Below are 14,526 nucleotides of genomic sequence, written 5' to 3' on the forward strand. Positions count from 1 at the left end.
ATGCTGTTGCACTTTGTACGTGGCAGCAGTAGTCTTTGATTTGTCAGAGCAGATGATTGAGATTCAGAGGTTAAGTGCCATTTTGGCTGTTAATCTCTCCCCAGCAGGGCTCAACCTTATTAGAGATGATGATCTGATGGGTGACTGTGTTGACAGTTGATATGATATACTGTATTAATCTCTCTCCTCTCTCTTTCTCTGAGCCAGGCAGCCATGGTACTATGGCTGGGGGTTCAACCTGCCAAGAGGTCAGGCTCTGCTGGACAAGTGGAACCAGATCCCCGACTCCACCGACATACTGGTCACACACTGCCCCCCACTGGGTGAGGGAGACATTACACCTGGGGGACACAATCATGAGACGTCACCACACACACGTTCCATACACACGCACATATGCACACAGTCCCACACGCACATGCTTTGATAGACTGTCAAATAAGTAATTCTTTTTGAATAATCTGTCATTTATTCCTGTTATCATCCTTGTGTAAATATCTACCCACACTTACATACACATTTGCATAACACACACAGACTTTCACAGCCCATCTCCTGCTGCAGCTGGGAGATGCTCAGACGAGTGTGTGTGATTGATTTCTGTGGCTGCTGCGTGGCGTCTCGCCTCTAAACACAGGGAGTTATTTTCCGTTCAGTTTAGCCAAGTGTCTCCAGCTCCCCTCTCCTCATAAGCCACCGGCATATGGAGCATCTACAGCGGGCCACTAATGCCTATTAGAGGGAGAGACAAAGAGAGGAGGAGAGGGAGAAAGAGGTTTGGGAAGAAGGAGAGACAGAGCGAGAGAGAGGAGGCTGGGGAGGAGAGGGAGAAAGCGGTGGGGGAGAATACAGAGAGCAAGAGAAGGAGAGAGCGAGGGACAGAGAACTACAGAGAGGCCGTCAGTCTAGAGAGAGAGGAAGAGAAAGATACAACAGAAAGCGAGGGCTCGATGAAAGGTGACCCGAGAAAAAGAGTGAGACACCGTTCGTTCGCACTGCGGCAAAACCCCTCATCTTTTATGGGGTGCGATAAAGCGATGGAACGGAGATGGAGGAGAGGAGAAATATGGCCTCTTTTTATCTAGCGCTGAGGAGGAAGTTACACAGGAGAGAAACATCTGTATAAAAGCTGTTTACTCACCAGCTGCTTTAAAACAAGCAGAGAATTAGTTGAGTGTCCAGAAATGGAGACCGAGCCATTACTCTCCACATCACAAAAGTCTCCACAGACTTGTAAAGTTACCCAATGGGTTTTTAGTCGAATTGCGTTTCAATCTAGCTTTTCACTAGATTTCAAAGCACTTTGTGTATGAGGTTGTGTCACGCCATCCACCAAAAACGTGTACATGGCACAAGATAGACCAGTCCCGATAGTGTTTCTATAGACTCAGCAGAATGCTTCCTGTAGAAGTGGCACTAAATCAGTCTTTCTCTCACCCGTGTCACTGTGTGTAGCAGAGTGCAGCGGTGTGTGTAGCAGAATGTACGTGTGTGTGAGTCACCTCCATTCTCTATCGGGCTTCTGGACTAGCGCATTATAGTATTGTGGAGTGATGTGTATACGGGGTGTAGTATGTGTACATATGTTATATCACCAGTGTTTCCTATGTGGTTTTTGACATGTGTTGTGTTGCTGTCTCTGTGTAGGGTTCCTGGACTGGGTTCCTAAGAAGATGCAGCGGGTGGGCTGTATGGAGCTGCTCAACACTGTCCAGAGGAGAGTACAGCCCAAGCTGCACGTGTTCGGACACATCCACGAAGGTACACACACACACATACACACTTTCATTCTGTATGAATGAGGTTTCTCATACTGCTACACAAGCCTACATATTTAAATCAGATTATTGATCTTGTAGGTCAAGGTCTTTGGAATATATCATTATGACTCGTTTATGGATTCTTGCAACAAGGCTGTATTTAATTCTAGTCATATATTATACTGTAAGTGGTACTGCAGTATCTCATCCAGGCCAGGGGGGACTTGGAGGCCTTGTCTACAGGCTGAGAGATTATATTTTGGGGTTTGCAGGTCAGCGTGTGTCCCCTGGAGCACCATGGCCCCTTCGGAGAGGACCAGATTAGTAACTAAATCAGATTCACACAGGGAGGAACAGGCCATATTTAGCCCTGCGTGTGGATCTGAGTGACTGAGATAGATTGGGAGCAAGGAAGAAGGGAGAGAAAAGGAATTGTAGCTTTTTTCATTTGTCACAAATTCTCTACATCAGACCAGTTCATTCTGAGTGATCAAAAAAGCAGAAAGTATCTCACCTGTAAAATATTTGCTACATGTCAAACGAGATGCAGTCGCCGCTATCAGAGTTAGATGTGGCTAGTTCTGTCAATAAAGGGAAATGTAGAGAGAGTGTAAAGAAGTCAATGAACAAATGAGTGTTACTGTCACAGTTTGTCTTTCTCCCTCTCTAACAGTCGTCTCCCTTCCTCTCTCCTCTACCTCCTCCAGGTTATGGTATGATGACTGACGGCACCACCACGTTCGTCAACGCCTCGGCCTGCACCGTCAACTTCCAGCCCATGAACCCGCCCATCGTCTTCGACCTGCCCAATCCCACCAGGACCACATGACTAGAGAAGCCCCGCCCTTCTAAGCCCCCCTCCAATCAGGAGCCTAGTGGTGGGAAGGCAGGTAGGTGAGGGTGAAGGGCAGGTGTGGTGGTGTACTGTATATATTCAAGGCTCTAATGGATGCTGTGTGTGTGTGTGTGTGTGTGTGTGTGTGTGTGTGTGTGTGTGTGTGTGTGTGTGTGTGTGTGTGTGTGTGTGTGTGTGTGTGTGTGTGTGTGTGTGTGTGTGTGTGTGTGTGTGTGTGTGTGTGTGTGTGTAGCACAACACACACACACATGCCCAAGTGATGGACGATGTGTGTGTCTAAATAGACAGGCGCCATTGCAAATCCTCACTTAGCAGATCCATTCATGTTATTTTATGTACTGTCATTCCTTTATTTCAACAAAAGCTCTTGCAAACTCTAAAATAAGGCAAAATACAGACCCCAGATGCCTCATATGAACATGTCAGCATTAGTCTGTAAATCTTCTGTTGCACTTCTACTGCACTGACAATCCTGGCTGTCAGATAGAGAAGAGGACAGGGGGAACAGTGTCTCCTGTGTCACTGTTTGAACTCACAGTCTTTCTCTCAGAAGAAGACACTGGATAACTCTCATTCTCTCTTGTTCCTCATAGAGGACTCTGTTAAGTCACCAGTGGAAGTTGCTCAGTGGTGACGTTTTGACATTGTGGTCCACCCTTCATTTGAGACCTTCCCTGAGGAGTGATTGAACACTTACCAGTAGGGTATCAGAACATTAACCCAATGTCCATTTTTGACTTTGTGGAGCTGTTTGCCAGCACAGAAAGGATACCCCTGACAGTACTCTGATACCACACTTCCTGCACTGCTGATTAGAAAACTGCTTTCCCCTCATCCCTTTTTCTCTTGATCCCTCTTTTTCTTTGCACCTCTAGTTTCACTCTCCACCCTCTCTCTCTCTCCCTCTCTCTCTCCCTCTCTCTCTCTCTCTCTCTCTCTCTCTCTCTCTCTCTCTCTCTCTCAGGCCTTGGGCATGGTGGTTTGTGTGTGTGTGTGTGTGAGATCAAAGTGTGTGTGAGGGCAGCGGGAGGTCTCTGCCACGGGCTGTGTGTGAGTATAGGTGTCAAACGTGTTGACACCACTCCCCTGGGTCTCATTACAACTCTCAGTAAGCCTCTTAACCAGGGGAGATGGATCTCTTCTCTTCCTCTCTTCCCTTCTTCTGTTTTTCCCCCTCTCTCCTTCTTCCCCCCTCCATCCTTCGTTGCATGTGTAATCAGCTCATCCTCTCATCTCTGGCTCATGTGCCGTGATCCTGACAAGTTTATTTCCGAGGTCACCGGCCGGGAAGCCTTCAAGATTTTGATTCCGAGTACGGAATACTGGAAATACGTAATAACCAACAGAGCGGATTGGCAAATGTGTTCGCTCCCGACCCTGTACAGAAGCAGCGGTGTCTGGAATGATCTCACTGCTCCATGGTGTCCTTTCTGCGAGAGATGTATCATGGGAATGAACGTTGAACTCTTAGTGGATGACGATGAGGTGTAGGCCTAATGTACCGTAACTGATCAAGAAGTTGGAACTGTAAATCTACATCACCTGTCATTGTAAAAACATGTTAGCAATCAAGGATTACTTCAAATGTTGTTAAATATGTGTGTGTGTTGTTTAAAAAAAGAGCCAGTGCAAACAATGTTTACATTTTATTCTAAGTTCAGGTCTTTCTTATATAGGCTAATAAATGCTCATTACTGTATAAAAATATCTGCACTATGTTACACTCTAAAAAATGCTGGGTTGTTTGGTTGACTCAACTGCTGAGTTGTTTTCTTTAAAAACTGCAGAGTTATTGATGCTGGGTTATTGGTGCTGGGTTATTGGTGCAGGGTTATTGGTGCAGGGTTATTGATGCTGGGTTATTGATGCTGGGTTATTGAGATATGACCCAGCAGGTCAGGTCAGAAGACTGGAGGTGTAGTTTAGTAGGGGCATGGCTTTCAGATAGTTATTTTTAACCACCCATGCGAGTAAATGTCATTCGTATTCATCTGTTCGGTTGCATAGTTATGACATATTAAGGTCAAACATTTAACATTTTGTAGCTTCAACGACACTTACAGAAGTGTATAAGTTCCCTAAAACCTACGTAAATCCTATTGTTGGGACACAATAAGGTGGTATACCTTATTAGGCAGTAAGATGGTATACCTTATATTAAATAATCTTAACATTACAAAAGAATGTGTGAAAAACATGTTATTGACATTTAAATTTGCAGTATGTATGTTTAAAATTATGTACAGGAATGAAATTTACTCTCTGAAAACCACGCCCCTAATAAATCACACCTCCTGAAAATAACCTAGGTTACGTTAAAAAAGACCCAGATGCTAGGTCAACCCAGCATGAGAGTAAACAATACCCAACTGATGGTTACATTAACCCATGTTTGTGTTTCCCAACAACCCAACATGTTGGGTCATTCATGCAACCCAACTGGCTTTGCCAAAATAACCCAACATGTGTTCTGGCCACTATTTAAACAGCTCTAAATTTAATATAATTGTTTTGAGTGCACGGGGTTATCCACAACCCGTGTAGCTATTATTAACTCTTTCATGTTGTCAAGCAGTTGTCTGCGTAAAAAGGGTTAATTTTTTATCTTTCTGAAGCACTTGTGAATGAGCGTCCTTCCTCTGCTCGTCTGGCAGCCAAAGTCTTTGGTTGGCTAGCTGAGCTCAAAGTGTGGTCAGCATAACAAGACTACATCCCTGTTTGATCTCTCTGCTCTCAGACATTATATATGAACATCCCCTCTGGCTACGTTTTATTCACAGGGTCACTGGTGTTTCACTGCTGTTCTGCACATTGTGCTAGCTGGGTTATGTCTTAATGGGGCAGACTAGTGGGCTGTTGTAGGAATACAAAGACTAGGATAGAATGTTTACAGATAAGTATGTGTGAATACTGTATGTGTGTGTGTATGTGTGCGTATACCTGTGTGCGTGTGGATAGGGCCAGGGGGTAAGCATTCTGAGAACATGCTTAAACGAGGGGGGGAGTCAGTGTCTGTATCATCTTCTTTTCTTTTAAAGGTTTCTGTAGGGGGAAATGTCTGTTTGTTTTGGGGCATTTCTTACTATTCTCTTTCAACCATAACTTTGAAATGTCTCATTTTTTATGCACTGTTCCTCGATAGCTGTATTCTGTATTTCCTGTTTTCTTTGAAAACTCAAGTTGTGCTATTGTATTTCTTGTTCGTTCCTTGGGGCATGCTGTTCTGAATCTAATAACTTCTGATGACAATCTGCTTGTATTGTATATCGTTGTTACCATTGTTTGGGATATACTAACTATTGGGATTTTTTTATTGCTTTAATGATGTACAATATTTTTTAATGTGAAAAGAAGAAAAATCCAACCATTTTAGAATGGTATTGAATAATTGTTGCCCCTGGAGACAACTCTGTAAATGTAAAATACCTTTCTTAAAACTACCTGCTTCTGGTTTTCTGAGAGATTATCTACACAAATTGAATTAAACCTTATCTGTGACCAATGGATCATCCCTTCTTTTCTTCCCCACACTCTTTCTTTGTGTAAGTTTTCCTCCTTTCTTTTCTTTTGTTCTCTGGCAAAAAAAGTGTGGTGATTGTTTCTTTTTCAGCTTGGCTCTTTTGCACCAATCAAACGTATCTGTGTCTCATATCAATTATGTGAGCCGGGACCAGAGTTAATTTCCAGTGTCTAAACCTGGGTTCCTCATCTCTCATTTGATAGCTTGGTTCTTCCACACCTCTGCACATTCTAATGAGAGCCCTCGTTCAAATAATTACATTAGTAATCCCGGAGGAGATGGGGTAATTTATTTGCGGATGGCTTTTCGCTTTACACCATTAATACAGTACCTATCATATAGACTCCCATCTCCTCTCTCTCTCTTTATTTTCCTTCTATCCCTCCCTCTATCTTTCCATGGTCTCACACTCCATCTCCTCTCTCTCTCTTTATTTTCCTTCTATCCCTCCCTCTATCTTTCCATGGTCTCACACTCCATCTCCATAGGCCCTTTCGGTTGTTCACTCTCTCCATCTTTCTGTAGATTATTTAGATAATGATCTCTCTCTCTGGGTTCTGTCTTGCAACGGTGATGCCGTCTATCTCATGAATGACAAACGCCCTCTCCTTCTCCTTGTCATCCGTTTCGTTTCCTGTCAGATGGGAACAAAGACAGTCCCCCTGCGTGTTGCAGCGTCCATCATTCAAAAGCACTTTATTTGGTTGGGTTTGGTTCGGAAAGCAATCAGTATCATAAAGTCATACAGCGTAGAGATAAATCGGTATGCTAGAGGGAGAAAATGATGTAGACATGCCAGGGGAAGATATTGTGAGAAAACCCTCAAATGCATATTTTATATAATACATCACTTTATATATTTTAATTTACATGACATGATTTTGTAATAATTATGTGTATCCCTCCTTCACTCAGTGGTGCAGTGAAATTATAGTGATCAATATGGACTGATTTATCAGTGATAACTAGCTAAACCTTCACAGGAGCCTACAGTAGGGCCATAGTTAGAGGGCAGAGGTTAGAGGTCAGTGTAGGAAGCCCTGTAGGAAGTCATTGTAGGAGATCTTCCCCGTAGTGTTCTTGTCAAAGAAAGAGGTGAGGTGGAAGAATTCCTCCTCAGATAGGTTCACTCTGAACTGCCTTAGTACCTGTAGAAATACACAATCAGGATTATCTGCTGTGTGTGTGACTGTCACGTGTGTGACGTGTTATTAGTTAACAGCTTTTTAAATAATGGTCAAACAGTAGATTGTTGGACTATACCTTTCTGAATTCCTTGATAGAGATTTTGCCACTGCGGTTGTGGTCGAAGGTAACAAAGTTTTGCCTCAAGGAGCGCCAGAACTGCTGGACCGGGCCATAGAGCCTCAGCATTGCTTCCACACACTGTCTACTGAGAACACCCCCACTCATCTGGATCGCAAGGGAACCACAACCAGACCGCATCAGGACCAGAGAAGACCAGATAGGACAGAACTGCGTTAACAAACACTTAAAGACAATTGCATGGATGTAATCATTCCAATCATACCGCTATTTTGGACACCTTACATGATGAGTTTAACTCAGTAAAGTAGCAGTCTTTATTAACTTGTTCTGAAAGACCGTTCCAGCATGAAGCACACAGGGGGTCTCTGGTTGCCTGGCTACCCAGACTCCTTGCTCTGGCCAAACGTTACGCCACATCCCCCGGAGGTTAGTTTCCTCTCCGCAGTGAGTCTGGATCTGAGTACCTCTCCGACCCTTAACCGAATGCCAACACATTCGCGGCCGTCTGAATGGTCCAGAAACCGATGGGTTCGGCCAGAGCCGGATGGGTACAGCGGCGGTTTGAAGAAATCCGTCATTGGCTTTGATTCTCTGATTTGTTAGAGACGATCCAATCGCTGATAACGTTGTTTTGTACAACGCCCCTCGTCACCACAAACAACTTCAACGATGGCAGAGTCTCAGACTAAAGTGTGTGGCGGACGACAGTGCGATTCGTCAGGCTAGGTCTCTGATTTATAACACAGATGGTTGGTTTGGTTAGTAGATAATGAGGGTTATAATTGTGAACCAAAGCCAGTACGAGAGGGGGTTTGGATGGTTTGCATCTCGCAGGTTGCCAGACAAGCTCTCACCCACTCACTCTGGTGAGGCTTGGGGCCCTGCTTAATGCTAATGTTTAGTAGCCCGGGGGGGGGATCTTCTCCAACCTGGCCACCCGCGTGTCATTTTTCGAAGCTTTTATTAACATACCTCATTGTGCCAAAAGCACACAAATCACCAAACTTGACAAGTATTGTTGTCAAGGAGGAGACAGCAGAGAGCCCGAGGGTGGGAGAGGTCCCCGTTGAGTATACACAATCTGGCAACCCACCGCCCCCTTGTTTTACGTCACAGACCCTCTCCCCATTGAAAGTGATAGTTAATGAGTCAATAATGGACCAGAGAAATAGCGAGGGAGAGGAAAAAAGAGTAGTATGAGAAAAGAGCATGATAAAATATGTTTTCTCTCACCCCAAATACTAATTTACCACAGTTTCTGCAGTAAAAACATTTATGTTCATACAGCTCTCTGTCCCATATTGACAGTAAGTTAAACAGGGGTGTACAGTACCAGTATAGTAGGGAGAGGTAGTTAAACAGGGGTGTACAGTACCAGTATAGTAGGGGAGAGGTAGTTAAACAGGGGTGTACAGTACCAGTATAGTAGGGAGAGGTAGTTAAACAGGGGTAGTTAAACAGGGGTGTACAGTACCAGTATAGTAGGGAGAGGTAGTTAAACAGGGGTGTACAGTACCAGTATAGTAGGGAGAGGTAGTTAAACAGGGGTGTACAGTACCAGTATAGTGGGGAGAGGTAGTTAAACAGGGGTGTACAGTACCAGTATAGTGGGGAGAGGTAGTTAAACAGGGGTGTACAGTACCGGTATAGTGGGGAGAGGTAGTTAAACAGGGGTGTACAGTACCAGTATAGTAGGGAGAGGTAGTTAAACAGGGGTAAACAGTACCAGTATAGTAGGGAGAGGTAGTTAAACAGGGGTGTACAGTACCAGTATAGTGGGGAGAGGTAGTTAAACAGGGGTAAACAGTACCAGTATAGTAGGGAGAGGTAGTTAAGTACCAGTATAGTGGGGAGGTGTTAAACAGGGGTAAACAGTACCAGTATAGTAGGGAGAGGTAGTTAAACAGGGGTAAAGTACCAGTATAGTAGGGAGAGGTAGTTAAACAGGGGTGTACAGTACCAGTATAGTAGGGAGAGGTAGTTAAACAGGGGTGTACAGTACCAGTATAGTGGGGAGAGGTAGTTAAACAGGGGTGTACAGTACCAGTATAGTGGGGAGAGGTAGTTAAACAGGGGTGTACAGTACCAGTATAGTGGGGAGGTAGTTAAACAGGGGTGTACAGGTAGTTAAACAGGGGTGTACAGTACCAGTATAGTGGGGAGAGGTAGTTAAACAAGGGTAAACAGTACCAGTATAGTGGGGAGAGGTAGTTAAACAGGGGTGTACAGTACCAGTATAGTGGGGAGAGGTAGTTAAACAGGGGTGTACAGTACCAGTATAGTAGGGAGAGGTAGTTAAACAGGGGTAAACAGTACCAGTATAGTAGGGAGAGGTAGTTAAACAGGGGTGTACAGTACCAGTATAGTAGGGAGAGGAAGTTAAACAGGGGTAAACAGTACCGGTGTAGTGGGGAGAGGTAGTTAAACAGGGGTAAACAGTACCAGTATAGTAGGGAGAGGAAGTTAAACAGGGGTAAACAGTACCGGTGTAGTGGGGAGAGGTAGTTAAACAGGGGTAAACAGTACCAGTATAGTAGGGAGAGGTAGTTAAACAGGGGTAAACAGTACCGGTGTAGTAGAGAGAGGTAGTTAAACAGGGGTGTACAGTACCAGTATAGTGGGGAGAGGTAGTTAAACAGGGGTAAACAGTACCAGTATAGTGGGAGAGGTAGTTAAACAGGGGTAAACAGTACCAGTATAGTAGGGAGAGGTAGTTAAACAGGGGTAAACAGTACCGGTGTAGTAGAGAGAGGTAGTTTGGCCCGCTCAAAGGGCTGTCTGACCGCTGGCGGTTCGAGGTTGAGGAGGAAGTGACGTAGGAAGTCAAGATATGACACGCGCCCACTGTCCCTCATGTCGAACTTTACGGCCAGACGATCAAGCTCCTTCTGGGTCACACTGACATTGAGGCTTTGCAGGATGTCTGTCACACACACACAGTCAGGTATGGAAGTGATTTTGATCAAATGTTTTTGAGGTGGATTGTGAATTGAAGTTACGTAAAATAATGATTGACTGGGGATAACGAATCAGGCGCTGCTCTGTACGTATGTCACTCTGTGATTGGTCATTTTACCCAGGAAGCAGCGTGTGCTGATCTCTCCGTCTCTCTCTCTGTCCTCCTCCCTGCACCTCCTTTGAATGTCCCTCCAGCAGCGCTGCACCTCCCCCTTCAGCCTCCTCTCCACCTCCTCACAGTCCACCAGGGGGCCCTCCTTCTCTCTCCCAGCCGTGGACGGGCGTCTGGCCCTGCTGGACACACCCACCTCCGACTGGGGGGAGGGGGACAAGGACAGGGGGATTGATAATGTGTGTTACTTTCAGTCCCAGATTTGAAGAGATAAGATATTGTAATTATGATATGGATGCCATCCTAGTTAGATTTTGGATATCACTTCTGGTCATTCCCAGGAGCTTACAGAACGAACTGGGATGGCTTCTGTAACGCTACTTAGAACTGTGGACTATCAAATACAAAGATGGAGATATATAAGTAAACTGATAAGCATCATGTATAGAGAGATCCTGTACCTTTGAGCGTTGGAGGTTGCTGCCTGTAGTCTTTGGTCTCTGTAGAGCTGGTGGGGAGGATGACATCCTATCTATGGCCCCAGGGGATGGTGGTGATGGTGACATATCTATGAGCCCAGGGGATGGTGGTGATGCAGATTTCAGGGGACTGATGTCCTCTGGGTCTGTGGTCTTGTCCCTTATCGCAACAGCTCCACTGGCGTGCTTCAGGAACTCCCTGTACTCCAGATCCCCCAGCACATTCACTGGCAGCTTCTCCCACACCCTCTCGAACTGAGGAGAGAGAGGAATTACAAGTTTAGTACACACACACACACACATCATATCCCACATTTTCAAACTGATATTCACACAGACACACACTCACATTTACACACAAGCTTAATGAACTTCACGGATGACTAACGTTCTCTATAAGTAGTCAATAATTATCAACACATACAAATTTGTTTTTGATTGCAATAATTAATAACTAAGGAGAACTTGGCTGGCAAATGCATAAAAAAATGAAAAAAAATCTAATTTACACACATGCACGTATGCCTATTCCTGTTGTTTCTGCATGACAACCCATTGATAGAGTATAATGAATTGTGCCTAGTATTTTTTTTTTTTGTAAGAAAATAAATAAAAAATAAATGTAAAACGCTATACTGTATGACCCTATTGAGACAGGACCCTGTCTGCTTACCTGGTCACTGGTGAGCCTCATGAAATGGCGGTCACACATCATTCTGAAGTCCTCTTTAGAGATGGTGTCATTATGGGTGTGTTCTAAGTCCACTATCTCCTTGGTGATGGTGTACAGGCAGGCGGAGACAACTTCCTCACTGATTGGCAGAGGCTGGGGCTGGGCGGGGAAACCTGCCTTACCCACTCTGTCTGACCAATCCTCAGGGTTCTGCACACACAGATGCATACACACACAACAAATAAAAACAGATGCATAATGCACATGCACAGGCCTACGTATAAACACAGAGTACGGACCCCCCACCACACACACTCAGACCCAATCACACACGTCCAGGTTGCATAGGTTGAACTGGTTGAGGAAGTCTCTCCAGTACACCGTGCGGTTCTCCCAGTTCAGCTTCATTCTGTCGAGCAGGAATCTGAACTGGGGGTCCGAAAGGCGGGCACAAAAATGGTCCAGCACCCGCCGGAACTCCAGAGGGGTGACTGTCCCGTTCCCACTCCTGTCGAAGGCAGAGAAGGCCTAAGAGACCAGACAGAGTGACAAGTGAGTAGGAGTTGGTGTGGCTGACCAGATGAGAGCATGTCTGAGCTTACGCAAGTAGAAGGACCTCCCTCAGTCTTAATGTATATTAAAAAGCACAGTTCAATTGTTACAATTTAAATAGTTTATTACTGTAAGTAGCTAAAACAAATTGATGTTAATTGTATACGTTGTTGGTCTTCACAATGAGAGCCAGGGAAGAAGAGGGATAGAGTGTCGGGAGAGGCCTAACCTTGTGGAGTATATCCATCGATGCAGTGACCAGTTCCCGTATCCTACCAGCAGCTCTTTCAGGACTGAGCCACTCCAGACTCTCGGCTGGGTCAGGGGATCCACAGGTCCTAGGGGGGTGCTCACACCCCTTCCCTGTCACGTGGTCAAACGCCTTCAGGAAGTCCACGTATGACAACGTCCTGTCCTCACTGTCCATTGGAACCTTGAGTCTAGAATTTAGAGGAGACAAAAGTGTCTACATATTCAGCAGTTACAAACATCCGTTTTAACATCAGTTTAAACAGTACTCAAAATCAGTTCAACATCTCTTCAACAGTATTCAACATCAGTAAATGCGTCTGCTTCCTGGAAACTTTTCAGGGAATTAAAAACGGTTTATTTTCAGGTGTAGTTCACAAGGCATTACTTTTATTAGTCCTAGAGTCAGGAAACGTTCACAGAACAATTTGTGTATTATTATTATTTTGTTGAAATAACATCGGCAAAAAATTAGATACAAGATTTTTCCAGGACCACGACGAAGATAGATTATAACAGATTATAGACTGATTATAACCCAGTAGTTTGATCATTATTAAGGTGTGTTGGCTATATGAAGGAATGGAGAGGTCTTTATAATGAGAGTTATTTACGTGTGTAGGAGGTGGGTGAGCTGGTGTCTGTGTAGGGGACAGTTGTATCTCTGGAGCAGACTCTGTAGGTCCTCCACCCTGACTAGGCCCTCTCTCTTCTTATCCAGACGGGTCAGAGCACTGCTCAACCCCTCACAGTTACCCTGCACCAAGCGCCTGGATGGTCAAATACACAGCACACACACAGTTATTATTGATCACTCCTTTTGTTATGTACTTGAGTGAAGACCCAAAAGCGGTTTTAACAGAAAACAGAGTTCTTTAATGAAAAACAGGAATGGCATAAATCCTCTTCCAACGTTGACAATGGAACAAAAAGAACGTAGTATAGTGCAGGATGCACCTGCCAGGCAGACTCCGACAGGATAGGACAAGGTGGAAGCAAACGAGACGACAGCTTGCTTCTGGCATCAAAAACACAAACAAGAATCAGACACTGAAAGTAGCAGGAACAGAGAGAGAAATAGAGACCTAATCAGAGGGGGAAGAGAGAACAGGTGTGAAAGAGTGAATGAGCTAGTTAGGGGAGATGTAGAACAGCTGAAGAATGAGAGACAGAGAAGGTAACCTAAAAAGACCAGCAGAGAGAGACAGAGTGAAGAGAAAGGACAGGAACAGACATAACAAGACATGACAGTACCCCCCCTCACCGAGCGCCTCCTGGCGCACTCGAGGAGGAAACCTGGCGGCAACGGAGGAAATCATCGATCAGCGAACGGTCCAGCACGTCCCGAGAGGGAACCCAACTCCTCTCCTCAGGACCGTACCCCTCCCAATCCACTAGGTACTGATGACCACGGCCCCGAGGGCGCATGTCCAAAATCTTACGAACCCTGTAGATGGGTGCGCCCTCGACAAGGATGGGAGGGGGAGGGACGAGCGGGGCGCGAAGAACGGGCTTAACACAGGAGACATGGAAGACCGGGTGAACGCGACGAAGATAGCGCGGAGAAGAAGTCGCACTGCGACAGGATTAATGACCTGGGAAATACGGAACGGACCAATGAACCGCGGGGCCAACTTGCGAGAAGCTGTCTTAAGGGGAAGGTTCTGAGTGGAGAGCCATACTCTCTGACCGCAACAATATCTAGGACTCTTGGTCCTACGCTTATTAGCGGCCCTCACAGTCTGCGCCCTATTACGGCAAAGTGCCGACCTGACCCCCTTCCAGGTGCGCTCGCAACGCTGGACAAAAGCCTGAGCGGAGGGGACGCAGGACTCGGCGAGCTGAGATGAGAACAGCGGAGGCTGGTACCCGAGGCTACTCTGAAAAGGAGATAGACCGGTAGCAGACGAGGGAAGCGAGTTGTGGGCGTACTCTGCCCAGGGGAGCTGTTCTGACCAAGACGCAGGGTTACGAAAAGAAAGACTGCGTAAAATGCGACCAACAGTCTGATTGGCCCGTTCGGCTTGACCGTTAGACTGGGGATGAAAGCCGGACGAGAGACTGACGGAAGCCCCAATCAAACGGCAAAACTCCCTCC

At 45.5% G+C, this 14,526-nt stretch overlaps 2 protein-coding genes across 2 annotated transcripts in view; one reads left to right on the top strand and one right to left on the bottom strand.

The window, feature by feature from the left end:
- mpped1 (metallophosphoesterase domain containing 1) overlaps window positions 1-6,114 on the top strand; it is a 46,480-nt gene extending 40,366 nt beyond the window's left edge. Inside the window, exons 5-7 of the mRNA XM_064938510.1 lie at window positions 208-323; window positions 1,648-1,761; window positions 2,468-6,114. Coding sequence (XP_064794582.1) covers window positions 208-323; window positions 1,648-1,761; window positions 2,468-2,589 — 352 coding nt within the window. The 3' untranslated portion in view covers window positions 2,590-6,114. The remainder of the gene's footprint in view (window positions 1-207; window positions 324-1,647; window positions 1,762-2,467) is intronic.
- Window positions 6,115-6,811: 697 nt separating this feature from the next.
- The window catches only part of efcab6 (EF-hand calcium binding domain 6), a 36,704-nt gene continuing 28,989 nt past the window's right edge, over window positions 6,812-14,526 (bottom strand). The window contains exons 17-25 of the mRNA XM_064938928.1: window positions 13,043-13,198; window positions 12,409-12,619; window positions 11,961-12,155; window positions 11,628-11,837; window positions 10,937-11,209; window positions 10,482-10,677; window positions 10,141-10,328; window positions 7,400-7,549; window positions 6,812-7,284 (exon numbers count right to left, since the gene is read on the bottom strand). Coding sequence (XP_064795000.1) covers window positions 7,162-7,284; window positions 7,400-7,549; window positions 10,141-10,328; window positions 10,482-10,677; window positions 10,937-11,209; window positions 11,628-11,837; window positions 11,961-12,155; window positions 12,409-12,619; window positions 13,043-13,198 — 1,702 coding nt within the window. The 3' untranslated portion in view covers window positions 6,812-7,161. The remainder of the gene's footprint in view (window positions 7,285-7,399; window positions 7,550-10,140; window positions 10,329-10,481; window positions 10,678-10,936; window positions 11,210-11,627; window positions 11,838-11,960; window positions 12,156-12,408; window positions 12,620-13,042; window positions 13,199-14,526) is intronic.

The sequence above is a fragment of the Oncorhynchus masou genome, chromosome 26, assembly GCF_036934945.1.
Source record: "Oncorhynchus masou masou isolate Uvic2021 chromosome 26, UVic_Omas_1.1, whole genome shotgun sequence".
NCBI classification, from domain to species: Eukaryota; Metazoa; Chordata; class Actinopteri; order Salmoniformes; family Salmonidae; genus Oncorhynchus; species Oncorhynchus masou.